This window comes from Limanda limanda, chromosome 12 (genome assembly GCF_963576545.1).
Source record: "Limanda limanda chromosome 12, fLimLim1.1, whole genome shotgun sequence".
In the NCBI taxonomy this organism is placed as follows: Eukaryota; Metazoa; Chordata; class Actinopteri; order Pleuronectiformes; family Pleuronectidae; genus Limanda; species Limanda limanda.
In genome coordinates this window covers 22,130,941-22,156,199 of record NC_083647.1, presented here as the reverse complement: position 1 = coordinate 22,156,199, position 25,259 = coordinate 22,130,941, and the positions used below count along the sequence as shown (strand labels likewise).

The 25,259-nt window shown below is 41.9% G+C and overlaps 4 protein-coding genes across 4 annotated transcripts in view; 1 reads left to right on the top strand and 3 right to left on the bottom strand.

The window, feature by feature from the left end:
• The window catches only part of sos2 (son of sevenless homolog 2 (Drosophila)), a 35,322-nt gene extending 32,818 nt beyond the window's left edge, over positions 1-2,504 (bottom strand). Inside the window, exon 1 of the mRNA XM_061082313.1 lies at positions 1,542-2,504. Within this exon, the coding sequence (XP_060938296.1) occupies positions 1,542-1,625 (84 nt within the window). The 5' untranslated portion in view covers positions 1,626-2,504. The remainder of the gene's footprint in view (positions 1-1,541) is intronic.
• A 1,198-nt stretch (positions 2,505-3,702) lies between these two features.
• Positions 3,703-11,384, bottom strand: l2hgdh (L-2-hydroxyglutarate dehydrogenase). The gene is made up of 10 exons (XM_061082440.1): positions 11,166-11,384; positions 9,088-9,203; positions 8,485-8,636; positions 7,430-7,561; positions 7,196-7,358; positions 7,067-7,101; positions 6,816-6,983; positions 5,848-6,005; positions 5,516-5,647; positions 3,703-4,140 (listed from the first exon to the last, which is right to left on the bottom strand). The coding sequence occupies exons 1-10, from the start codon at positions 11,243-11,245 to the stop codon at positions 3,945-3,947; spliced, it is 1,332 nt and encodes a 443-aa protein (XP_060938423.1). The 5' UTR covers positions 11,246-11,384; the 3' UTR covers positions 3,703-3,944.
• A 1,014-nt stretch (positions 11,385-12,398) lies between these two features.
• On the top strand, positions 12,399-16,211 carry dmac2l (distal membrane arm assembly component 2 like). Its single transcript, XM_061082799.1, has 4 exons — positions 12,399-12,509; positions 13,212-13,420; positions 14,266-14,437; positions 14,527-16,211. The coding sequence occupies exons 1-4, from the start codon at positions 12,415-12,417 to the stop codon at positions 14,639-14,641; spliced, it is 591 nt and encodes a 196-aa protein (XP_060938782.1). The 5' UTR covers positions 12,399-12,414; the 3' UTR covers positions 14,642-16,211.
• On the bottom strand, positions 14,889-23,783 carry cdkl1 (cyclin dependent kinase like 1 (CDC2 related kinase)). The gene is made up of 10 exons (XM_061082798.1): positions 23,738-23,783; positions 22,258-22,471; positions 20,843-20,964; positions 18,338-18,410; positions 17,940-18,030; positions 17,146-17,346; positions 16,947-17,029; positions 16,786-16,842; positions 16,396-16,557; positions 14,889-15,742 (listed from the first exon to the last, which is right to left on the bottom strand). The coding sequence occupies exons 2-10, from the start codon at positions 22,423-22,425 to the stop codon at positions 15,641-15,643; spliced, it is 1,059 nt and encodes a 352-aa protein (XP_060938781.1). The 5' UTR covers positions 22,426-22,471; positions 23,738-23,783; the 3' UTR covers positions 14,889-15,640.
• Positions 23,784-25,259: the final 1,476 nt, after the last annotated feature.

Below are 25,259 nucleotides of genomic sequence, written 5' to 3'. Positions count from 1 at the left end.
AACAAGTGAGTTGTTAAATCAAGTTGTTCTTGAGTTATTAGTTCTGCAGTTGCATCTGGGGACTTAAAAATGTACAATTGTTTTTTTCTTCTTTAGTTTTTAGATTCTAGAGACTACAATTGCCCAGGGACTACTATTGCAGCAGGACTGCTTTACATATAGTATTGAAAAATGTTAACCCTCGTCGATGCTGCTAAAAACTTTAATCCTGATGATGTTTTCCTACACTTGACATCTATTGCACTTCTGTCCGTCCTGGGAGAGGGATCTCTCACACGTGTCTCTCTGAGGTTTCTACATATTTTTACCTGTTAAAAGGGTTTTTAGTAATTTTTCCTGACTCTTGCTGAGGGTTAAGGACAGAGGATGTCACACCATGTTAAAGCCCTATGAGACGAATTGTGATATGTGAATATGGGCTATACAAATAAAATTTGACTGATTGATTGGTTAGTTAGAAGGGACCACTAGTAAGGAGGCTGGAGAAAGATGCACAGGCCACAAGTGTTGCTGCTGTCTGAACTCAAACCATGTGCAACACTGCATGTTCGCCATCCTGATGCTCACAGCACAGAATCCCCCCAAACACTGTGAAACTGCTGGAGAAACTGTGCCATCTCCACTTTTGCACATCTACACAGAGAACAGAAAATAAATCCGTTGATGGCGATTGGGGAGAAGCCACGATGATGCAAGACGGAGCCAGAGTCAAAAAGGAACCGATACAGGTCAATCCTGCTGACCAAGGACATTAGAATCCCGTCATTAAAGTTTCAATGGGACTCGTGAGAATGATGTTTTGCGTTTCTGGAGAAAAAAGGGAGGGAAAGCTGACATGTAAGCAGCTGCTGGAAGGGCCTTGGTGGGCCGTGTCTGCCGGGATGAGGCAAGGAGGAGGCAGATTTTTACTGTTACTCCAAATGAGGAAGAAAAAAAAAGGAGGTTGGCACATATCAGATGTGTTTGGTTGTGTCTCGCTGTTGCCTGATATTAGAATATAAGTTTAACATCAACACTCTGGAGGTTATCAGGATGTTTCTGTTTACCCTGGAAAACTATGAAGCACCAGTAATGGTTCGTGGTTGTGTAGAAGCCGATTAGAACTGATTGACTTCTTTAAACAAACTGTGACAAACTTGTGTGTGTAGTGTGCTTTGATTCAGTGAGGACACTTGGAGAGTAAACACACAACATGCAGGTCAACTGTCACAGGAGAGGGAGGACAGTGGTTTCTACTGGAGGGATGATTAGTGACCCATAACACATCCAAGCACTTTCAATTAATTGGATTTTTCAGGGGGACAGTTGCTATTGGTTACCCCGGGGGAATCCCTGCAGGCTTTGCACCCCCCGTCCCAAATAAAAACACACACTGCTAACTCCAGTTAACTTGACAAAAGTCTGTATTTGTGTTATCTAGGTTTGCAGATGGGACTTTGGGAGGGATCGAATGAATCCTGCAGCGTGTGAATGTGTGTGTTTTTGCAAGAGTTAAAAGAAACTTTGTGGTGTTTAGTTGGAAGCAGAAAAGCAGCGTTTACCTTCCGCAGAGCTTGCACGAACAGGCCTCTCCATTTGTGACTGTTCTCGTCACTCGAGAAGTCGTAGATCTGCTGGGGCTGCATCGCTGTAGCGGCTCCTGGCGTGGCCGTGGTCCGGGCTGAACTGTCAGCATCGGCCCCCGGGTAGATCGTCCTGGTGGGTGGGTGGGTCAGTCCGGGGGGCTAGGCACGGCGGGGACCGCAAGAGCCAAGCCGACGACCCGGCGAGTGGGCTAGGCTACCCTAGGCTGCGAGTCCCGGGTCGAGTGGGAATCATGCAGAGAGACACACAAGCTGCACACGAAAACAAGCACATGTAGCTGTAAAGTTCAACTCGCTAGCTTCGGGGCTGCTAGCTTAGCTAGCTTAGCCTAGCCCCCGCTGCTGTAGCTGTAAACACGGGACCCAACTCACAAGCTAACAGGCTAACGGCTAACAACAACGCCGCTAAGTGTGTGGTTCTCCCCGCCGTTTCGGAGACACAACAACCGGGGCGTTAGGTTCACTTGCACGCCGGGACACCGGGGAGCAGCTTCCCGCCGGTTCCCCGCAGCTACACGCCGGGTGTGGTGGGTGTTTCTGCCGCGGAACACCTGTGACGTTAGCGGGGGGCTAGCGTCGTAGCCGCGCGGGGCTAGCTGGATGCTAACTGGATGCTAACTGGGGCTAGCTGGTGCTACAGGCTGCTGCCGCCGCCGCTGGCCTCGCTGCTCTCCCGAGGTTTTCTCTATGTTGTGGCGGCACACGGACCCTTGAGCTCCGCAACAGGCACACGGTGTCCGGCAGTAGCAGCCCAGCATTCAGGCATCTTCTCCGGGGTTAAATCCCCACGACAAGGCGAGTCCCCACCGGAGGAGAGGGCGGCCGGTCCGGGGCTCATCTGCGAGCCGAGCAGTCCTCGGTGTTTGTCGGTGTGTGAAGTGGAAGATGTTCGCAGCAACTCTCCTCCGCCGCCTGTCTGTCTGTGTGTGTCTGTCTATGTGTGTGTGTGTGTGTGTGTGTGTCGGCCGCTGTCAGGCACGCACGCTGCGTAATTTCACATTTTATTGGACGACACCAAAAAACAAGGCTGGACTTTATGTGCCATCGTCACGGATTTCTGCAGAAACCCCAAATAAAAACAGATTTTCCTCTCATCCTCTCCCCTGGTGCAGCTGATACACAAACACACACCAGACACACTCACTGCAACACACACACACACACGTCACAGCTGAGGAAGACACTTTATTGTGTAGCAGTGATCTGACACAAAAACGAAGAATAAATGGTTTAAGCAACATGTCATTTATACACATTTTGTGCTCATTCGTCATGTTTGTGTTTCGCTTGTGCCTCCGTGTGGTCAAAGTGTACAAGTGCCTGAGTGGAACAGCTGGAAGCAAACAGGTCACATCTGGAGGAGAACACTTCACACAGTGGTTTTCATTTCACTGTTTGTGTGTGTGAGTCTGCACAAAACACCTCTACATCGTTTCTGTAATAAAAAATCACCGTAGATCAATATACAAGATGATATGAAGCGTGTTTTTAAACATTTTATGGCTCAAATCTCAAACGTTGGTAAATTTTCTATATAAAAATACACATTTTGTAAAAATACACTGACATTCCTGTGTAAGTGAAATTGTTGATCCCTTCGTTAAACACACAAATTAAAACAGGTTCTCAGGTTGTCATATAATATATATTTTATCCTTATGTAATTTCTGAATATTTCTAATATACAAATCTGTCAAATTGAATAAAAACAAACTGTCTTTTCCCATAAACTGAGTGTTACCTTCCAAAGTGAGATAAACCGTTAATAACTATATATCTAATTTTATATCCAAGTTTAAAAAACAGTAAATATTAAAATTATGTAATGTTTAATTTATATTTTTTGCCTAAAAGTGTATCAAAACTGATTTGGACTGAAGCTCATTTAACTGTAGGAAGTGCAATATTCAAACTACAGAAATAAACTGTATAATAAACGCAGCCGAGAAACACAACCAGATAAAAAGTGGTAATTCCCCCCCCCAAAAAAAAAAGTTAAGTTCACACTCAAATCAACATGTCTGTGTATTTATATTATTCCTATTTTAAAGTGTCATACTGATGATCAATTCATTGGAGCTAAAAACTTTTATTAAGAGGAACTCAGACAGAAATGTAGTTGAGAAAAATAGATTTTTACTGTGAAAAGTGGTGAAACAGACATATTATACAACCTGAAGTAGCTTAAGTAAAAACAGTCTGAAAATGTAATTAAGTCACAGATATGTAAGGTCACATGTGCCCCCCTCCCTTGATTAAGGCTTAACTTGTTATAAAAAGCTTCATGATGCTGCTGATGCAGTGACAGTTATATTTGATTTTTGGTTTAGCTGTTTTCCTCCTAGCGACCAGCGTTCTTCTCTACAGCGAGAAGCGGCCCTCCACCTCGTCTGCGATCATCTCCCCGATGGCGAGGGAGGAGGTGGCCGCTGGCGAGGGAGCGTTACGCACGTGGAGCACCCGGCTGCCCACGTCCCCGACGCCGCCATCGAACACAAAGTCGTCCACAAGGTTGCCGTCCCGGTCCAGGGCTTGAGCTCGGACTCCTGCCGGACCCCTGGAGAGGGAGACCACCGGGGTGTCAGAAACCGTTACGTTTACATTTGTTTGATACTTATTTAGCAGGATTATGCAAAAACCACTGAACCAAGATCTATGAAGTTTTGTGGAGGAGTGGGACCTGATCCAAGGAAGAACTTGTTTATATTTGGTGGGGATCTGGATCTTTGTTTTCCATAACTCTAACATTGTGAGATGGTTTTTCAATATTTCTCAGAGAATAACTCAAGGATCTTGGTGAATGTAATTGTGGTTTCCTAGGATGGTCGGGCCTTGGCGGACGTGTGTGCTCCGACTATTCTAGTTGAGTCGGTCAAGAGTTAAATGTCTCTTATAAAAGAAAAAGAAAAGTTGTTTTATGAACCAGAAGATCCATTGACACCTAAATAGTGTAATACTTGAGTTACTCTAACAACTACAACTTACAACCACGTCTGTCCACCCTCACATATTATCTGTCTTTATGAGGGTGAGGGAATTCAATAAAAGATATTGAGTGTATCTCCTGGTGAAAGTTATCAGGATATTGACATGTTCTATTCCAGTAAATCATTTCCAGTGAGAAACATGCCGTCTTCACTTAAGAGACTATTTTTACAGTGGAGTACAGAGGCCTGATAGAGAGCGTGGTCACATGGTGCAACAACAATCACCTGACTTTGTTAAGCTTTGTTGTTCTTGCTCTGCTGTACGTCTACTGTAACAGAGAGCAAGGTCAATGAGAGACACTGGAAAACAGAGTCAGTGGTTTTTTGTATGTGTTCACACGCTGGGCCGATGAGTTGTGGCTGCAAGAGAGTCGACAGTTCTTCAAATATGGATGTTACTGTAAAGAAGCTATGGATTCTACAACATGGTGTCTTCAACTCAGCAGCACAGAACATCAATACAGATGTCACAGTTTCATGGTGGGCACAAGAGATTAATGTCACCTATTCAGTATATAATTAAATGTGAAAGATGGTCAAGTTAACACTTCTGAGTTATGATGTTGAATGAAGGCCAGAATAAATTATACAGCTGATCTTTGACCTTTTAGATATAAATTTGTTATCCCTTTATTTGACCCAATTAGACGATTCTGTGAAACTTGTCTCATGAGGTCGCCCTGACCTTGAACTTCAAAATCTAATCAGGCGGTTTTATTGGACGATTGTTGTAACTGAAGGGAAATTCCCTCAAGATTGTCCTGATAAATCAATTTCAAAAGATTAGGACGAACTTTCCCAAAACATAATAGCAAACCACTTCTCTTTCAAGCTTATGGTCGTACAACTTTGATATTTTACTTCATTATTATCATTTTACATAAAACCAAAAGCTAGTAACAGTGACTGTGTATTTTGTGTATTTGTACGTCTTGTATCACGTACCTGAGCACGTCACTCCGCGAGAGTTCAGGAATGTACTTCTGCAGCAATTTAACCTGCGCACCGATGAAGACGCCTCTGTACATTTCTCCCATCCCATACGAGATGTTCTTCAGCACCAGCTTCTGAAGACCCCTGCAGCACAAAGAGAAAACTATTAAATATTCAGTGTGAATCAAGAATCTGAATACTGTTGTGTTGCTGTGCAATTTGTGGATAAACTCCAGAGTTCTTTAAAATCATCCTAATTGTTAGAAACAAAATACTTTTCAAAATAAAGTTCCAAGCCACAACACAAAGAAGACAATAAGAACAGGTGTATTTTCACGTTGTACCTGAATGAGAGTGCATCTACAAAGTCTTTGGCGTTGAAGTCGTACACTTTGTAACCCTCCCGTTTGAAGGCCAGAACCGCGTTAGGCCCGAGCCAAACGCTTCCATCCATCCGGGGGGTGAAGTGAACTCCCAGGAAGGGGAAACGGGGATCAGGAACCTGGAAAACAATATTTCATAAAGACAAAATAAAGATGCAACAGTTAAGTACAGAATGTTTTCAATCATTATTTGGGTCAGTTAACAAAAGGCGGAGAATGTATTAATCGTTTAAGAGTAAATCGCTCCCTTAGCTTCAAGCTTTCAACTATACTACTAACTGACAAGATATCTCTTTTATTTAAAGTTTTTTTTGTCCTCAATTGTTTATTATATTACAGTTGTACTAGAATTACCAGAGTTTTAAATCTCATCTACCTTTCTTTCTTTTTATAAAATATTGGAGAGTGAATTTTCCTGTTCTGTCAGATCCCTTTGCTGAGTAATATTTCCCCCCCATTTTATTACTTCTTTTGAAAGCTGTTTGAAAGTTTGTGTAGAGAAGTGCGCCCGAACATATTTAGATTCAACTATTTTTGCTCCAAGTTATTTTAGGCGTCCCTCTCAGATCCTTATATGGTTGTAAATGTAAATTCTTGAAGTGAACGAGAGAAACATATGAGGAAGTCCCCACTTTTTATATGGCGCCACATCTCAAGAGAAAGCTGGAGTGAAAAACAAATAAACGAACAGCATTGCAACTCTCTCTCATTCTCTCTCTCTCTATATATATCTGTACAATTATGCAGGATTACACCTTACTGATCTAGTTTTATGTGAATATGAGGCAGTGAGTTCCCTTAAAGAGTTAAAAAAAGATATATATTTCTACCACATAGGGCCGCCAGAGTCCAGACTTATTAGATTTAAGTGGGTTACACAACTGACACGGTTTTGAACTTGTGGACAGCTGGATCTGCAGCAGACTTACCGGGTAGATGTTTCCTTTGACCAAGTAGTGTTTCTCTGGTTTCAGGACCAGGTAGTCTCCCCTGAAGGGGACGATCCGCGGCTCCCGGCTGCAGCCGGAGATCTGGGACAGGCGGTCGGAGTACAGACCTCCACAGGTCAGGACGTACCGGCACCGCACCTCGTTACCCTGAGGAGACAGGACAATGCAAATGATGCAGAGAACAGGACAGAGTCTGAACACTGGGATGGTTTTATCTGCATGTGTCTCACCTTCTTGTCTTTGATTGCGATTGGATACTTCATTCCTGTGAATGGAATTTAAAAAAGCATGTAAAACTTTTTAATGGAGCAGAATGTGTCTCTTGTAATGACACGTGAATCTATGGGACCTGTCTTTACCTTCAGTGCTTCCAGCTGAGCTCTCCTTGACCATGGAAATGTCTTTGACTTCATAATCGGTGACCACCTTGCCGCCTGCCTCCTCAAAGTCTTTGCCGTAATGCAGAGCCACCATCCTCCAGTCCACGATGCCGGTGTAGGGCGAGTCCAAGGCCATGATGCCCTGAACACATGAAACGCTGTGAGCCTGATATCTTTTCTCTGGTGTGAATAAAAAACATTGAAGTGTCTCACTCTGCAGTAAGGCTCCCGCTCTCGGATGGCCTTGCCGTCGATCATGCTGAGGTCTCGCACATTGTTCTTTATCCCACGCTCGTGCAGAGCTTTCAGCCGGGGAATCTCCTCCTGATCCACAGCCACGATGAGCTGCCAGAGCAGAAACACAAGGATCAGTACTGAGATACACACAATGCAATCCAACACTCCACATGACAGATATTATATACAGCACCCGAAGGTTTCTGATTTAATTTATAATTTAGAAAATGTCAGATTGTACTTTATTTAGACAAGGTTCTATTGAGGCTGTTTTGAGTGAGAATTTGAAAACTCTTTACAAATTACTCGTTATAAAAGCCTCCGCCAATCAGTGCAGTTTAATTCTATATATTTTTATTTTCCAGATCCCTTAGGTCACCGTGACCTTTGACCCCCAGAATGTAATCTGTTAATCCCTGAGACCAAGTGACAACTAGTCAAGAGTTGAAGAAATCCCTTAAAGGCAGACTTGAGATATGTTATGTAAGAGGCCTTTGACCACCCAACTCTAATCAGTTCTTCTTTAAAGTGAACGTTTGAACCAAATTTTTAGAACTTGACCTTGACCTTTGACACAAGGAAGGAATAGAAGGACAGCCCGAAAACATAATGAGTGTCTCTGATGTGGAAAAAAAAATGGCTCTAATGTGTGTATGGCTGCAGAGTGAGACTCAATTCAAACTCCTGCTACGTGATCATTACTCGATACTAAAGGAAAGTTTCAGTTTCAGTATCGGTTAATATTTACTAATCAGTTGGTGTCTCTTTGCCAAATGGTTAAAGTGCAAATCATAAATCTGCAGCACCCGTGGTTCCATGACCAGCTGGGGACCTAATGCATGTCTTACCTTCTCTTTCTCTAAACTGTCAATTAAATAAATACCAAAAAAACAAACAAACATTATCTTTTGTGCTGAATCTGTATGTGGTAATGTAATGTACAGATATGTCTTATAATTCCAAATCAGCGGAGCACTTTCACTGATTTATCTGAAGTAAACAAGCAGAGTTATCTCTGAGAGAGAGCAGACCTTTCCACATCTCTGGTAAGGCAGTCCTTTCTTGTCACAGTACTCGTAGGCTAACGTGGCTCCTTTCACACACAGCCGGGCCTTCAGCGAGCCGGGGGTGTAGTAGATCCCGCTGTGAATGACTCCACTGTTGTGTCCACTCTGGTGAAAGGCTGGTGAGGAGTAAGAGAAGGGCAGAGGAACAGAAGGATTAGAAAATACAGCTAATTTGATAGATGCTCGATTTCCTTTTGCTTCCTGGCAGAGAGTTACATAAGGAGATTGACAACACCATCTTGTTTAGACAGTAAATATGGAGCTACACCAAGGTGACATTATTTCAAGGGCTCCAAATCAAATTTCAAAACCATATTGTGTTCACAAATGAGAGCAGCAGAATGTATTGTGTTAAATTAGCTATTTTAAATATATTTGTTATTTGTAATAGTCATTTAAATCACGTTAAATGTCTGACTTTCACTTTGGAGAGTGTTTCATGGAGTTCAGTGGATGAACAGTGTCGGACAATAACAGGAAAATAATTCCAACACTCATAAACATCATGGTCTACACTTATGTAACTTCCTGCACCACAACAACAGCAGCTGTCAAACCTCCACCCACCGAGCTCCTTCTCTTTCTCCACCAGGATGAAGTTGAGGGACGGGTGTCGCAGGATGAGCTCTCGGGCTGTGGCCAAGCCCACGATGCCTCCGCCCACCACGGCCACGTCATACGTGCTGAAAGACAGGCGGACACACAAGGTCACAGGGGTCAGATTCACGACGGCTCCTGATAAACCAGCGTCTCGATCAGAGCTGCAGAATGTGTCGAGCGGAGCAGGATGTGGGTCAGTGGTTCAACGTCCAACTGTAGAGGATTGACTGAGTAAACAATAAACCTTTGAATCAAAAGTGTTGTTGATTTTAGAAAACATCAAAGTCTGTCACAAGTTTGTCTCACGAGTAAATCTAATTTCCACAGAAGACAACTATCCAGTGGGAGGACTTCTCGAGTTCCAGTGTATCCAACACAGGATTTCACATAATAAAGCTGGAGGAACAAAACGTCCCTAACTGGAAAAGCTCTTTAAATCTCTCATGGAGGCGCGGGAGCCTGGGGAGCAGCCAACATCTTGTTTTCATTGTGGGAAATAAGAGCCAGAGTCTAAGCAGCAGCAACAACTCAAAGCTGGGGAGGAGCCAATCAATCCCAGGGAGGAAGAAATTCTTGGAGACATCACAGGTCGTCCATCTGCAGAAGTTCTAGATAGAATCAAATGCAACACCCACTGTCCTGGGGTTTTGAGTTTATGTCATACGTGGCAAAGAACATTTTGAGTTTTTCTATAAAAACTTTAAAGTCTTTACTTTGCAAAGTGCACTGAGGTTTGATAATGCAGATAAAACTGAATTGATCTTCTTGGACTTTAATTCCTTTGTTTGCAATCAAACAAGCAGCACAAATAACTTTTATATCTGCAAATATGTGGCAACTAATCTGTGGCGAAATTTGGTTTTCAAACTAGACAAGATTACGTAAAAAGGTCATGACCCCAAAACCAGAAGTTACAACATCTATATTCACTTTCTTTTTTCTTGAAGGAGGCAGGACTAGGGGAAGGGGCTCGGTTATATAACTGCTGGGCCCCATAGATCCTGCAGGGCGAATGGGAAACACATGTTGTAGCCATGAAGGAGGGGACGTAAACATGAAGTAGAATGCATGTGATCTGAGGAGTTACTGTTAAAAAGCATGCACACACACACACACACACACACACACACACACACACACACACACACACACACACACACACACACACACACACACACACACACACACAGACACACAAACACACAACACAACCTGGCTCTGGATAGTTTAGGAAGTGACAGAGTTAGAAGTTGGCTCGAGGAGGAAGTGCCTTGCTCATCTGCTCTCTGACATCTCCTCAAGGAAGGACTCCTCCCATGAGCCTCCTCTCCCCTGTCTCCTGTCAGTGTCCTCTCTCCTGTCTGTCTCCTCTCTCCTGTCTGTCTCCTCTCACCTGTCTGTCTCCTGTCTGTCTCCTCTCACCTGTCTGTCTCCTCTCTCCTGTGAATCACCTCTCACCTGTCTGTCACCTCTCTCCTGTCTGTCTCCTCTCTCCTGTCTGTCTCCTCTCACCTGTCTGTCCCCTCTCTCTCTTGTCACTCTCCTCTCTCCTGTCTGTCTCCTCTCTCCTCTCTGCCACCTCTCTCCTGTCTGTCTCCTCTCGCCTGTCTGTCTCCTCTCGCCTGTCTGTCTCCTGTCTGTCTCCTCTCTCTCTCCTGTCTGTCTCCTGTCTGTCTGTCTCCTGTCTGTCTCCTCTCTCTCTCCTGTCTGTCTCTCTCTCCCCTCTCTCTCCTGTCTGTCTCCTGTCTCTCTCCTCTCATGTCTGTCCCCTCTCTCCTGTCTGTCTCCTCTCTCCTGTCTGTCTCCTCTCGCCTGTCTGTCTCCTGTCTGTCTCCTCTCTCTCTCCTGTCTGTCTCCTGTCTGTCTGTCTCCTGTCTGTCTCCTCTCTCTCTCCTGTCTGTCTCTCTCTCTCCCCTCTCTCTCCTGTCTGTCTCCTGTCTGTCTCCTCTCATGTCTGTCTCCTCTCTCCTGTCTGTCTCTCTCCTGTCTCTCTCTCTCTCTCTCTCTCTCTCTCTCTCTCTCTCCCCTGTCTGTCTCTCTCTCACCTGTGCAGTCTGCAGCTCGTCTCCCTCAGCACGTCACTCAGCCTGGCCTGAGGAGCCGCTCGACTCAGGATCCGGATCATGTTGTTGTTTAATTTAAAAAGCAGAAGAAAATCCTCTCAGAGTCTTTTCTTCATCGTCCACTTCCTCCTCAGCTCCGTGTTTCCTTCCTCCTCTTCCTCCTGTAGCTGCCGTTCGCTGCAGAGGGTCGACGAAGCCACGCCTACGATACACACACACCTCCCCCGCTGCCACGACGTAATACGTCAGCGCGTACAGCCAATAGGAGCACGGGAAAGCGAGTGCGACACGAGTTCAAAGGTCACAGCTTCCCGGACGTAAACACAGACAAGAGGACGTGATTGAGGACAGGTGAGGGGCTCGAACCTGTTTCTACTGAGTGGGGGTTTTTTACATCTGGTGATATTACATGTGGAGGCTGTGGCAGAGCGGGCTGAGTGGGCAGAGAGGTTCGATGCCAGTGTGAATGCTAAAGTGTCCTTGGGCAAGACACAGGACATAGGACAAGTGCTGCGTATAGATGACCTGTGTGAATGTGTGTGTGTGAATCTGTGTAAATTAATATAAATACAGACTATATAACTACAGACTTTATAAATACAGTCTATGTAAATGCAGATTTGATAAATTCAAACTACAGACTATATAAATACAGACTATTTATATACAGACTAGTTGTTTACAGACTCTATAAATACAGACTACATACGTAGATACAGACTATATAGATATGAACTATAAAACCACTGAATATACAATTACAGACTCTATAAATCCAGACTATACAACTACAGACTATATATCAACAGTCTATATAAATGCAGATTTTATAAATTCAAACTATATAACTATAAATTATAATTACAGACTATATAATTGCAAACTATACAACTACAGACTAGTACAGACAACATAAATACAGACTATTTATATACAGACTATATAACTACAGACTAGTTGTATACAGACTGTATAAATACAGACTATTTATATACAGACTAGTTGTATACAGACTATATAAATACAGACTATTTAAATACAGACTCTATAAACACAGACTATATAAATATTCAAATGAGAGAATGAGACAACTTTATTTATATGAATTGACTACCTTTTATTTTAGTATTTTACGCATATTTTGTGCAGAACTTTGTGAGCGTGTAAGTGTTATAGAATAAAGGTATAATTTTATTATTATTATTATTTGACCGTGTTTTCCAGCTGAGACATGAGACTCTTATCGAAGGCGGTGCAGGCTGCAGTGAGTCAGAGGGGGCGGAGCCAGAGACACTTCTGGGGCTGGCTCAATGCAGTTTTCAACAAGTGAGCAACTTCCATTCTCCTGCAGGTTCACTGGACACGTGTGGCAGCTGCACAGTGATGCAACAAGACACCGTCATACACAGAAGTCATTCAAGGCTAAGTGGGAATTAAAGAAACTCAAAAGTGCTGATCAGAAGCATAAACATATCAAATATATATATATCAATCCCACAACAATCTCCTTATGAAACCACCTACTTTCACATTGTTTTGTGGAAATCCACTAAGTTGTTTTTGTATCATTTTGCTTACAAACAAACCAGCAAACACACAAACACACAGGGGTTTTTCGTGGTCAACAAATACAGGTTATTATTATTATATAATTTAATTTACACATCCCTGAGGATGTCAACAAAAATGGAACATCATATTATTAAGTGTCAACAAGGAGTTCGTTTTTAGAAGTTTTCACAACCTGAAGTTCCCTGTGGTCTTATTGAGTTTAACCAACAGGCAGAAAGAATCTCAAAATAACTTCTTAAAAAGTTGTGAAACACAGAAAAACAAACAGATGTTGAAATATTTCCAGTATATTTTGCTCAGATGACCTGGTGGGCAGTTTGCCAGGTAGACTTTATATTTATTCACCCTCTTCTCTATCCTCTTCTTTCCTCCAAGTAACAGCCCATCATGACCCAGCTCTGTCCCCAGCGTGTACTTGTGCTACTGTACTTTGAATGTGTGTCGCTCTTCTCTCAGGGTGGACTATGAGAGGATCAAGTCTATCGGTCCAGACCGAGCTGCAGCAGAGTGGCTGCTGAGGTGTGGAGCCAAAGTGAGGTTCCAAGGGTTCGACCGGTGGCACCAGGACTACAACGGACTTCCCACCGGACCCCTGGACCGATACAAGATCCAGGCCATCGACGCGACTGACTCCTGCATCATGTACAGAGGCTTTGACCACCTGGGTCAGTGGAGAATGTTATGTTCTCGTCCTCATGACTTGTCCAATACTAGATCTGTAACACTAGCATGTAGCATTCAGCTAAACCAAAGTCAATTGAATGAATCCCCTGAGGACCATGAATATATCTCACAGTGTTGGGTTGACAAACTAACAGAGTTTCTGTGGGGTCTTAAATTTAATAATTAGAATTATAGGCCCTAAGAAGTCTTAAATCTGTTAAAATATCATCTTATAAATCGTAATTATGTTAGTGTTAATTTAATGCTACTTCTGTTAAGCTTTAAAATTGGTATTTAGTTTGTAATGTCTGTGTTTTGTTGTTCTTTCTCAACAACACAGATATTAACAGGCTGCAATAGAACTAGAAACCTGATAACTGAAGCTAGAGAAAAGACTGGATACCTACTGTCTCTCTTGCATTTTGAGGATTAGTCTTAACTTCACCTTCTCTCCAATTATGGGGAAGTAAATGTAATTCTGTGACTTGACCTACTGTCGGTCTTAAATTCAATTCTTTGTGGTCTTAAGTTGAACTTGTTTAAACCAGCAGAAACCCTGCCATCAAAGTCCTGTTCAAATTAAATATTAAAGCTTAACCTGAGCTTGATCTCGGCCGTTGACCTGAAAGTGATAACGGCTCGGAGTTAACCAGAAAGGGAAGAGACGGGTGAAAGTGCATCGCTCCAAGTCTGATTATCCAAAAGTGACGCAAGCTGCCGGGATGTTTTACAGTGAACGGACACGGATAGTTCACCGTCTCTGACCCTAGTAACTGCAGCTCTCCAAATTTATATTTAATGAGTACAGAAAATGCTGATCCTTGTTTTTCTGTTTTCATTTTTCTAGATGGTTTGAAACATGTGGAGGAAATGAAGTTCAACAAGTGCATCTACATTGAAGACGCGTGTCTGGAGAGGCTGAGCTCGATAGAGAACCTGCAGGAGAGTGTGAACTCGATGGAGGTGGTGTCGTGTGGGAACGTGACCGATAAGGGCGTCATTGCCCTTCACCAACTCAAGTGAGTGTTAGGACGTAACCTTTGAAATAACTTTTCCGGTCCATGTATGCTCTTATTTTGTAACACTAACGAGTTTTAACTCCAAACAGGAATCTGGAGTCTCTGTTTCTCAGCGATCTGCCGGGAATCAAAGACAAACAGACGACAGCAGACAGACTGCAGAAGGCTCTCCCACGTCTGGATCTAACGCTGGACCTGAACTGACAGCTTCTCACTTCGTAGAGCAAGTTATTGTTGTAATGAAAAAAAAACAATGTTGAAGGAGGAGAGTTGAGCTGCAGGGCTTTGATTGTCCGAGAAGCAGATCCTTAAGATCCTGGAAATGTGATGCCAGCCTCCAAGGGTTTAGTTATTGAGACGTTGCTGATAGTGAACTAATTTCTAAGCTTCTGTGAACAAATGATAAAGAAACAATCCAAACAAGAAAGAATGAAAATAGTTAAAGCACTTTATGATATCGACACCAGTTCTTTGTTTTGATTGGTTGAACATTTCTTTACTTTATTATATTCTCAACATGCGGTTCCACAGGCAGAAACAGTTTTGTGAAAATTCTGAGGATTTCAAATCATTTCTCTTTAGATTAATTTGGCGTTTGTACAAAATCGGAGGCGAGACGGACGGTGGAAAACCTCCTTAGCACCAAAGCTCCAGAGACAATGAGGACAAAGTGGTGCTGTTCCTGATAAATGACGCCGAGGGGAAGTTGAGGGAATGTTTAAAAGTGTTTTCACTCCTGATGTCAATTAATATTTTCAGAAATGTTCATTAGTCGTGACCAAAAAATAGTCTGAGTCCTACATTATTTAACTTATTCAAAGACAACATAAAAGTCAACTAACAAAAACTCTCACAAGTTACATTATATAATAAAAAAACAATCATTTGGCAAACCAGGCAAGGCAGTACGTGGTAGTTTTACCTCCAGTCTCCTCAGCGACTACAAGCAGAGCGGCCGTCGCTCATCGTCTTCACACGTCTACACAAAGTACAAATCGACTTGATATGTAGACAACATACAAAAAACCAGCATGTGTGACTCCACGCGCTGGGAATAGTGCATAGACCGACATCACCTCATGTGGAAAAACAAACTGTAGAAAGTTGTGGGATCCTCTCGAATGCTCTCGTAGCTTCCTCTCCTGAGTGTTTTATTAGGAAACAGCAGGTCGATGGTGAGGATTTGAATTCCGATCCGTGGGTTTAGATGTTGGGGAGGTGGTAGTTGAACCTGCGCAGGTTGTTGTAGTACTTCTTGTTGTCCAGAGCCGGGAAGATGCTGCTGCCGGTCAGCTGCGGCAAATACTGGAGGGAGGAAAGAGAACAAACATATATAAAGCTAATTATATTTATGAGGCAAATTATTTCAACCTGGATGAAAGTTCTGTTATCGAGGTTCCCTCTGGTAGTGAAATGTGAACGTATATGTCACCGAACTTTGTTTTATAGTCAGTTTCCCAGGGGTTTGGTTTATTCTACATAATCATAATACTACAACTATTACTATTAATAATAGAAGAAGAAAACCGCAGATTAGACACTGATATATTTCCTTGATTCATCAGATATAATGTTTTGAAAAATGTGATGTTCTCGTCTGGATTACAATCATTTCAAGTTATAGAATGAACACAAAGATGAATGACATGACAGATCCCCAAAAGGTTCCCCCTGGTGGCTGGCTGCAGTATAGGTCGTAAACCCTGTATCCTCCATGTTAGTGGAAAGGACATAATCAATAAATGATCTGTCAATAAAGTTAAGTTTCATTCAACCCAAGACTTTGATGTTTCTTTCACAATTCGTCCTTTCTTTGCTCAGAAAGAAAACATCCCAGAATTAAATTTTTACAGAAAATACCAGTTAGATTTGACAAACCCTGACTTTCACCACAGCCCTGTGAAACAGAAGCTGTGGTGAAAGTCCAGAGTTCATTCATCCAACATGAGGCGGCTCACCCCGGGGGGGAGCTGCTTGCGAGGGAAGCGCGTCCTCTTGTTGCTGGAACGCTCCTCCTCACGGGACGAGCTCTGGCTCTTCTCACGCAGGTGGTCGAAGTACGGATGCAGGAGGAGCTGGCCACAGGTCAGACGCTCCGAAGGGTCCATCCTCAGGCAACCCTGAACCAGGGAGGAGGGTCAGAGAGGGAGAGAGAGGGAGAGAGAGGGAGGGAAAGAACACAGCACTTTCACAGTTTCTGATAGGTTGTGCAAATGCAAAATGTTAAATGACTGAAAGTAGAGTTTTCCATGACTTCACAATAAGAGATGTAGTCAAATATGCCCAAACTTTATGATCAATCATGTATAGCTCATGCTTTTTATGTTAAAAATGCATTTGATCTTTACCTTCATGAGACTCAGAGCTTGATGTGAGAGATTCGGATATTTCTGCTCCAAAGTTTCCTACACAAACAGAAAATGTTTCATAAGTCACATTTTCCTGTATTTCTTAATTTGAATTCACATAATTGATCTTCTGCATGCTGAGGGAAACCAGCAGAACTCACCATCTCCTGTGGCTCTGGGATGGAAACTCCACTGAAGAACTGGTTGTTGCTGAAAACCTGCTGATGTCGAGGGATCAGATCTCCTGCAGAGAACAAGAGGAACAGTCAATGCAACAAGGATTATTTAAATATTGTCGTATTTAATCACAATATGGAGAAGTTATAAATAACATTTTTCACAAAAAGCTTCTGATCTCACCGAGAGTCTTCCTGATCAGGTAGAGTTGGTCCATGTCGGACTTCCCGGGCCACAGAGGGATTCCTGACAGCAGCTCAGCAAACACACAACCGATGGCCCACACGTCCACTGGGGCTCCGTACTGCGTGTCGCCCACCAGCAGCTCGGGGGCTCGATACCACCGGGTCGCGACGTAGTCTGTGTAGTAGTCACATGGACCAGCTGAGGACACAGACACACACACACACACACACAGATACGAGATGTGAGCAGCACAACACAATATTTTCCCTTTTTAGATATGTTACATTTGTATGTATTGTATGTATTGTAGGAAAGCGTTACACATATACTAACATTAACATCATTTTTTTCAAATCTTTTTTTGCAGAATAAACATTTAGATTATTTCTTTCTATATCTCTGACCCCTTGAGTCTTTGGGGGCTCCTGAATTTTTTCTTCTATTTTTAATTCATGTACTTGTAATTGATGGTTTTATGTTGTTTTAATCAGTTCCTCTTTAAAATGAATAATATACTCATGGATTAATATTTCATTTGTCATTTGTTTTATAAATTCTATTTTGAATGCTCATCAAATCTAATTAAGTCTATTTATTTAAAGATTAAGAAATCGAATTTGCGAATCTTTACTGTACAATTAACCATGAATTAATAAAAACTACATGAGACAGGGCTGAAACCTATTTTATTAAACGACTGCGCTTTCAAAACACTAACACAAACACAGAGCTAGGGACAGGTACGTCCACCAGGGGTCACTGTCACTGTGGATAAAGTCTGAAAGTCTTACTGAGGATCCTGGCAAAGCCAAAGTCACAGAGTTTGATGACCTGATGTTTGGTGATGAGGATGTTCTCCGGCTTCACGTCCCTGTGGATGCACTGCAGACACACAAACATCCCTGTGTGAGTTTAAACATGTTCAGAGTTGTGTAGAGGATAAAGGGCCTGTGTAAAAAGGAGAGGGGGGGGGGGTCCAGTTAAAGGGAGTGTTTGTTGTGTCTTGGTGATGCATTAACTGTTCCTCAGCCAAGGGGAAGGAATTCTTGTTGAAGAAAAGAAGACGAGGAGGAAGAGGAGGAAGAGGAGTCGTAAAGCAGAGGGGCCGGGTGGGAGCTGGAGGAGGGAGGAGACCGGAGGAATTTCAAAAACAAGCCGAGGACAAAATTCCACAGAGTCGATCACTTACGTTTTGTTTGTGGCAGAAGTTCACGGCCTGAAGCGTCTGCCATGTGATGCTCTTCACCAGGTGCTCGGGGACACTGAGAAAACACAGAGCTTCATGTTAGAGGAGAACATGTTCCTGTTTCATCTGAGGGACGGACAAGGAGGAGGTTCAGACACTGGAAATATTAAAACGTTCACTAGCTGATCATTTTTCAATTAAAGTTTTATCTTCCCAAGTAAAGTCATTATCTGCTGAAGTAGAGACCTGGAACCAATTCAAACTACATTTCAATTCACTAGATATATATATTTCTTACTGTATATATTGTTGTTTTGTTTTATGTACAGTGCACCAACCACACCATGGCAATTTCCAATATATGCAAATATACGTGGCAATACAAATAATTCTGATTCTGATTTATTGGATATGCCCAAAATTGCACTTTAAGTATCAGACCCGTAATCAAGTCTGATTTAGTAATTTTAAGAAAAAATGCGTCCAATATGTTAAATTATCTCTGTAATACTAATTTATAACCTGTGCTGATTTGTATTTTTTTTAAATTTCGTCTTTTGTGTAGTTTTCATATCACGTTCTTTTATATTTCAGTCATTTACTTTGTATTTATTGCTGTGACTCCCACCTCTTGGTCTCTTTAAATCTCAATGACAGTTTTAAACGTAATTGAATAAAGATACAATCAATCCAGATTCTGATTCAAAGTCAGAATATCGTCCTCATGGTGGCGCTGTGGAAGAGGTCAGGGGTCAACAAAGCATATAAATCAGTGGGATTGATCCTCTGGGGACCTTGACTGTTCCCCAGAGGAACTGGAACTAAGTTTGTTTGTAAGAGGCGAATGGAAGAGATGAATCTAATAAAAGAAACAGAACTTTGTCCCTGGATGAAGGAAAAGTAAAAATCAGTCTTTCTCTGTGACTGCAGTTGTTCAGCTTCTCAGACTTGTCTCTCGTCCCTCGGACAGTGAGACGACAGTGAAGCCGCCCGGCCGCTCCGTCCCGAGGCTCAACACTGAGGCTTTGTTTCCTCCAGGGACCGTCGTCCATCAGTGTTGCCGTGGAAATGGCTAAATCGAGCCCTGTGACGGGCAATTAAAAACAATCTCCGCCCCTTCTCCACACTTTGTTTTCTCCTCTTTTGAACCGTCTGCGTCCAGAGGGCTTCAGGCCAGGACCCGAGGGGGGGGGACCAGACAGCGAAAACACTCCGTATAAAATGTGGCCGAGCGAGACATCCCCTCGACAGCAAAGCATTCTGGGAGAGCACCACTGTAAACATTCCACAGGGGCCGGGTCAGCGTCCCAGGAGACACACATTGTGCACATCAGAGTCGCACAAAGCCCAGTGTACGCTGGTGTGTAGGTGTAATGTAGAAGTAATAGAAAGTACACAGCACGTTGTTAAATGAAAAGCAACCAGAGTCAGATTTATACTGGTGAGGATCTCTCAGCAGCTGGGAGTGGGAGTGGGACTGGTTTTATTACACAACCAGTGCATAACAAGTGTCTACGGCTTCTATATCTATATGTTCTCCCAATGTATATGTGACTTATGTATGTATGTACGTGAGGTGTATAAGTGTAGAAGTGTATAAGCTACTGGATGTCCTAAATTTCCCACGGGATTAATAAAGTATCCATCCATCTATCTATCAATCTAACGGCGAGAATTTGTTAAAATCAGTATTTATATAGTTTGTATATGTGCGTTTCTTCTCATGTCTTTGTGTTCTTAGTTGTACATTTATTGTGTAAACACACATTTTATTCTATTCTGTGTTTTATATTATTATTACTTGCACCAAGGAGCCTTTCTTTTCACTCCTGTGTGTTTGTGTGCAGCATGATTACACAAAAACGTTTTTCCACAATAATTGGTGGAAAGAAAGAAGCCAATTAAATGTTGGAGTGGATCCGGACAAAAAGGGTCTGATCCAGGATTTGTTCTGCAAAATAGATTGTTTATTAAAATGTTTTGCTTATTTCTCAGGGATTTATGTGTTTGTGCAGTTTGGTTCACATCCCAAATACAAATCCACATCTGGCAAACTTACATGTAGTTCCATAGGGTTTAGGAGTTATTCAGCTGCTGTAAACTACTTATAAATAGCATCTGTTATTCTGTTTTTTATTGTTCTGTATTATATTCCTTACTCGACTACTTTATTTGTGCTGCAATGGAGCCTGAAATCATTTTTAACATGATTACAGGTGTGACAATAAACATAAGGTTTCAAGGTACTTTTATTTTTTATTCTTTAGCATAAATGTCTGTTATTCGCGGTTGTTTTGGTTTCCTGTTATAGTTTGTTGTCGTCTTGTCGATCTTGTGTCTTTTTGTTTGTTTTGTTTGTTCCTACAAATTCTACAAATCCTTCACGACGAAACAAAGTAAGATCCAAAGCTCCAGAGCAGCTACTGAATGGATCTTGAGAAACAGAGTCTTGAGTGGACGCTGCTTCTCTTGAGGATGAAAGTGTGACTGTGATTCAGAAACTCTCACCCTCGGGGATGTCGGTCCAGCTCGTTCAGCACCGTGTGATCGCAGTACTCGAAAACCAGGTGGAGCTTCCGCTTCCGCCGAAAAACCTCAATCAGGTTCACCAGGTTGGCGTGTTTCAGTTTCTGCACACACACACACAGACACACAGAAATACACACACACACACAAGAGACAAACATTAGAGGCAGAAAGAGAGATGCAATCTGCACATTATCAGGAAAAGGCCTCAATAGACACAAAACCAGTGACTTCAGGAAACCAGTCCAGTCTGTGGTGTGGCAGCGATCTGTGGTTTGCTCTAATCAAACAGACTCAACTGTTTCCAGATGGTGATAAACATGCTGTTGCCCCTGACGACCCGTCCCCATCCTGTCGTATTTATGAGCCGCTGGAGTCCAGCAGGCCGCGACCCCCCCACCCACAGCATGACTAATTAAACCTGCACCACTGTACCACAACGTCTCAGAACCTGAAACGTGAAGGAAAGACAGACAGAACAACATTCAGATTAAACTCAACTGTTGGAGTCCAAGTCTGGTGGGAAACACTAAGACCTCAGAACTTTGAGATTTGAGATTAATAAACAGATATTAACCGAAAGATCAAAGACGACCACCTGAGGCCGAAGCTTTTTCAGTTGTTAGAAGTTGTAGAATTTGTCCTTTTCTGTTATTAAACTCCAGAGACACTTTGAGTTCCTGAAGAGCTTTTCTTCCCTAAACGAGACGTTTTCCGTGCTGCAGCCACAAAGAATGTTTCCCCTCCGGAGAATTAACGGCCAGCGTCCCCCCCGCTGCTCGGCACAACAGAGAGGACAGTGTTTCTTTATAAGGTCCTAAAAACAGGGTCTGCATCTTTAAAACATCAAATAAAAACCTCACAGTCAAGAGCTGCATCGACTCGGCAACTTTACTTTCTGTGATGTTCTTTTCTATCCACCTACTTGACTTGGAAGTTTATCCTGATACTTTGTTATATCTGGACTCTGGTCTTCATTGTTTACATGAATTTTAAATCTGAAGTTTTCTAAAGAGACGTGTGTGGAGACAAGGAGGAGAAAGAAGATGTAGTAAAGTCAAAGTTTAGGTTTGGTTTCACTTAAGAAGGCAGAACTAGCTCAAAACTTTGATTTATTAAGTCAAAATTTAGATCTTTTTACTTGCACAGGTTTGGAAATCTCATCCTTTCAACTTAATAAGGAAACAATTTTACATTTATTCTTATAATTTTAAATTTCTCTCTAAAATGTTGAGCGAGAATCTCATGATTTAGACATTTCCTCACAGTTTTGAGAAAATAAACCTTACTTTTACAAACTCTCTCATAATTCTGACTCTTATAATCCTGATTATTCCTTAATTCTAAGTCAGTTTTTGAATAATTAGAACAACAAAAGCGTGACCTTGTGTCGTCACCTTGAGCATCCGGATCTCCCTCAGTGCGATCTTCTTGATGATGGGGTCGTCCTCCGACTCCACGAACTTCTTGATGGCGACGATCTGCCCCGTGTCTCTGTTCCTGCACTTGAACACGACGCCGTACGAGCCTTCTCCGATCTTTGCGATCTTCTCGTACTTCTCCATCCTCGGGTCAGAAGGAAAGGAAACGCTCAAGTCCAGGGAGTCGAACCTACGACAAGTTCACACAGGGACAGAAAACTGAGGGTAGATTCACCACCTGCTGCTTTAAGTTCACACAGTTATGGTCAGAATTCATATTATGATTCATATTAACAGGTTATATGAGGGTTTGAGCTCAGAAAAGGAAAAATGTGATGCTTTAATAAAACTAAGAACTGATTCAGATTCATCTTTTGTGAATATACAGAGAGGAATATTGAAGATTTGTGATCTGGTCGTGAAGCCTCTGCTGGAGAAGCAGCGTTCAGTTTATTCTCCACATGTGAAACAAACTTCACATGATAATCAATGGGCTTCAAGTTTAAGAAGTAAAGATTCACGACAAATATACAACAAGACTAAATGTGAGTTGAAAATACAGAAAATTAGAAGATATTCATATTTTAAAATAATAATAAATATAATTGAAAATGTAGATAAATAAAGTGGAATGAAAACAAACGAGATAAAAACAAACATTTTAGTAAAAATGGAGAATAATAATAATATGGTTAGCGTATGAAAATAATGTGTTATTAATCTGTTTTAAAAGAAGGAAACTTGTAGCAGATCTTAAATAAAGTCGTTGAGGATTTCAGAGAGTAACTGATCAAGACTTTGCTGTTTACTGCGACAACTTATTAAATCAAATAATGATTAAATTCATACCCAGCTACTGTTGATTTGACTCTTTTACTCCAATTAATCTCTTTTTACTTTATTTTTGTATTGTCTTATGTTGCTTTTACGTTTAATTAAGACTCATGTAAAACACGTTGAATCTCTGTTTTCTACCAATAAACCTTCTACTACAACAAATAAATTATGAATTATAAAAAACCTGCATCCGAGCTCAGCCGAGTATCATGTATTTGGGCCTAAATGTTAATTTAACATCTTAACCTGCTTCTAGAAGACAGATTTAATTGCTCAGAGCAACGTTACACCGGCCTGCAGTTACATTACGTAAGGAACAACATTTGCAATGCAAAGTCTGTTGGGTGATTTCCCAGAGGAGAGACACAGAGAGAATAACCCAGGGGATGAAATCAGAGATCTGCACTGACACACACAGCAACTGTCACTGAACAGTCTGAAGAAAACAGTCAGGACGAAATCCACAGCTTTGAATATGATAAAATCACATCATGAGATATGATGAAACTTATTTCATATAAAGTCTGAGTCAAGTTTCCCAATGAAACGGCTGATGACACAATATTCCTACAAATAAACCTTCCAGAGTTTAATCTGCTGATTGAAAAGTGAAACTTACTTTGAGGGGAAATGTCCACAGGTGATTTCACAGGTGAAAGAAAGAGGAGGAGGAGTTTTCTTCTTCTTCTTCTTCTTCTGTCTCCTCCTGCAGACACAGACCTTCCTGCTGGAGGATCTCAGCTCCAATGTCTCATCTCATTCTACACTGCTGCTTTAAAGATGCACCCCCACCTCACACCGGCTACAGCTTTCAAAATAAAACTCCTCCAGCCAGCAGTTTTTTTTATTATTATCCTTAATTAATGAACTAACCCATTCAAGCAAGTTATATGAAAATACATTGTAGGCCCCATTGTAGTGATAAATGTTATCTAGATTTTTTATAATCCAATGTATTAATTTAAATAAATATATGAATGTATTGCAGCAGAGTTCCAAAACCCTTATTCATCTATTTAAATCATAGTAATATAATTATTAACTGACTGAATCCCTATGAATATAAGGTGTAAACATATAGCAACTTTTATACACTTGGTTCTCTATTCATACATTTACAAATAACCATTAATTTCTTTGCTTACCTCTTCTTTTATAAAGTTTTAATTGATATATTTTCCTTCCTATTTTTCTATTTTAATAAGTCTTCACTTTGTTGAACTGTTTTTGAAGTGATGATGTTTAAATGGTCGTTAAGTCTCTTGGCGCTTTTGACTGAAGTGAAGATTTACTTGGATGAATCCGGACTTGTTTTACTGCTTGTTTACAATGTCCGGTAATGAGGTGAATTACATTATAATAAAATGCAATATTACGCAATTACATAGAATAATAAAGTAATGACATATATTCAGAGTCAGAGACAGAAATGCCAACAAAAGCTCAATTTAAAGCACTGTAACTCTAAGATGATGATTTTTACTGGCTGTTTTATTCTGAAGGTGATATCATCTGACTTCCTCTTCTATTCACTAACTCAACTTGACACACTTCTCTCTCCACCAGAGGAGCTTCAGACTCCACCTGCAGAAAGACAGAGCAGCAGACTCCTCTGGGCTTTTTACACATTTGTAGATGTTCACACCTGATGGACTGAGTGTTCTAAAGGTGTTTTTAAAAATAAACCACATCCTCCTGAAGCCAGAGGAAACATCCGTCAGGGAGGAAAACAACTCTGTTCTCACAGGAGAATTCAGTCATCTTCTGTCCTTGAAAGAGAAATCCTCACAGGTCTGAACACAGTTTGAGATACTGGTGAATTAGTTAGGCTTAGGCTGAACAGGTTTCTCTGTTTCTCATCCATTTCATGTTTTTGTGGCCTTCAGAACAACAGAAACCTCTCAGACGCATCCACCTGTTCCACAGACTGGAGGATTTAACTGTGACGAATCATCCTGTCGCCGTGGGAGCAATTAGCGCCTCCTGGTGAAGCTGCAGGAATGACACACTAAACAGGGAAATAAACTAATAACCCACTCGTCCCCCCCCCCCCCTTTTCCCCTCATTAGAGACTCATCTGTGACTCGCAACATCGTCATCGCCAACTCACAAACACACAGATAAAGAAAGCATCCATTCAC

Excerpts from the sequence above, each read along its gene's own strand:
- cdkl1 (XM_061082798.1), bottom strand. The coding sequence starts at position 22,425 with ATGGAGAAGTACGAGAAGATCGCAAAGATCGGAGAAGGCTCGTACGGC. Across the intron at positions 17,030-17,145 it reads CCTGATCAGGAAGACTCTCG|GAGATCTGATCCCTCGACAT; the intron begins GTGAGATCAGAA and ends TGTTCTCTGCAG. Across the intron at positions 16,558-16,785 it reads AAGCTCTGAGTCTCATGAAG|GGTTGCCTGAGGATGGACCC; the intron begins GTAAAGATCAAA and ends TCCCTGGTTCAG.
- dmac2l (XM_061082799.1), top strand. The coding sequence starts at position 12,415 with ATGAGACTCTTATCGAAGGCGGTGCAGGCTGCAGTGAGTCAGAGGGGG. Across the intron at positions 12,510-13,211 it reads CTCAATGCAGTTTTCAACAA|GGTGGACTATGAGAGGATCA; the intron begins GTGAGCAACTTC and ends CTCTTCTCTCAG. Across the intron at positions 14,438-14,526 it reads ATTGCCCTTCACCAACTCAA|GAATCTGGAGTCTCTGTTTC; the intron begins GTGAGTGTTAGG and ends AACTCCAAACAG.
- l2hgdh (XM_061082440.1), bottom strand. The coding sequence starts at position 11,245 with ATGATCCGGATCCTGAGTCGAGCGGCTCCTCAGGCCAGGCTGAGTGAC. Across the intron at positions 7,102-7,195 it reads CTCAGCTGGAAGCACTGAAG|GAATGAAGTATCCAATCGCA; the intron begins GTAAAGACAGGT and ends TTCCATTCACAG. Across the intron at positions 6,984-7,066 it reads TCGCAATCAAAGACAAGAAG|GGTAACGAGGTGCGGTGCCG; the intron begins GTGAGACACATG and ends CTGTCTCCTCAG.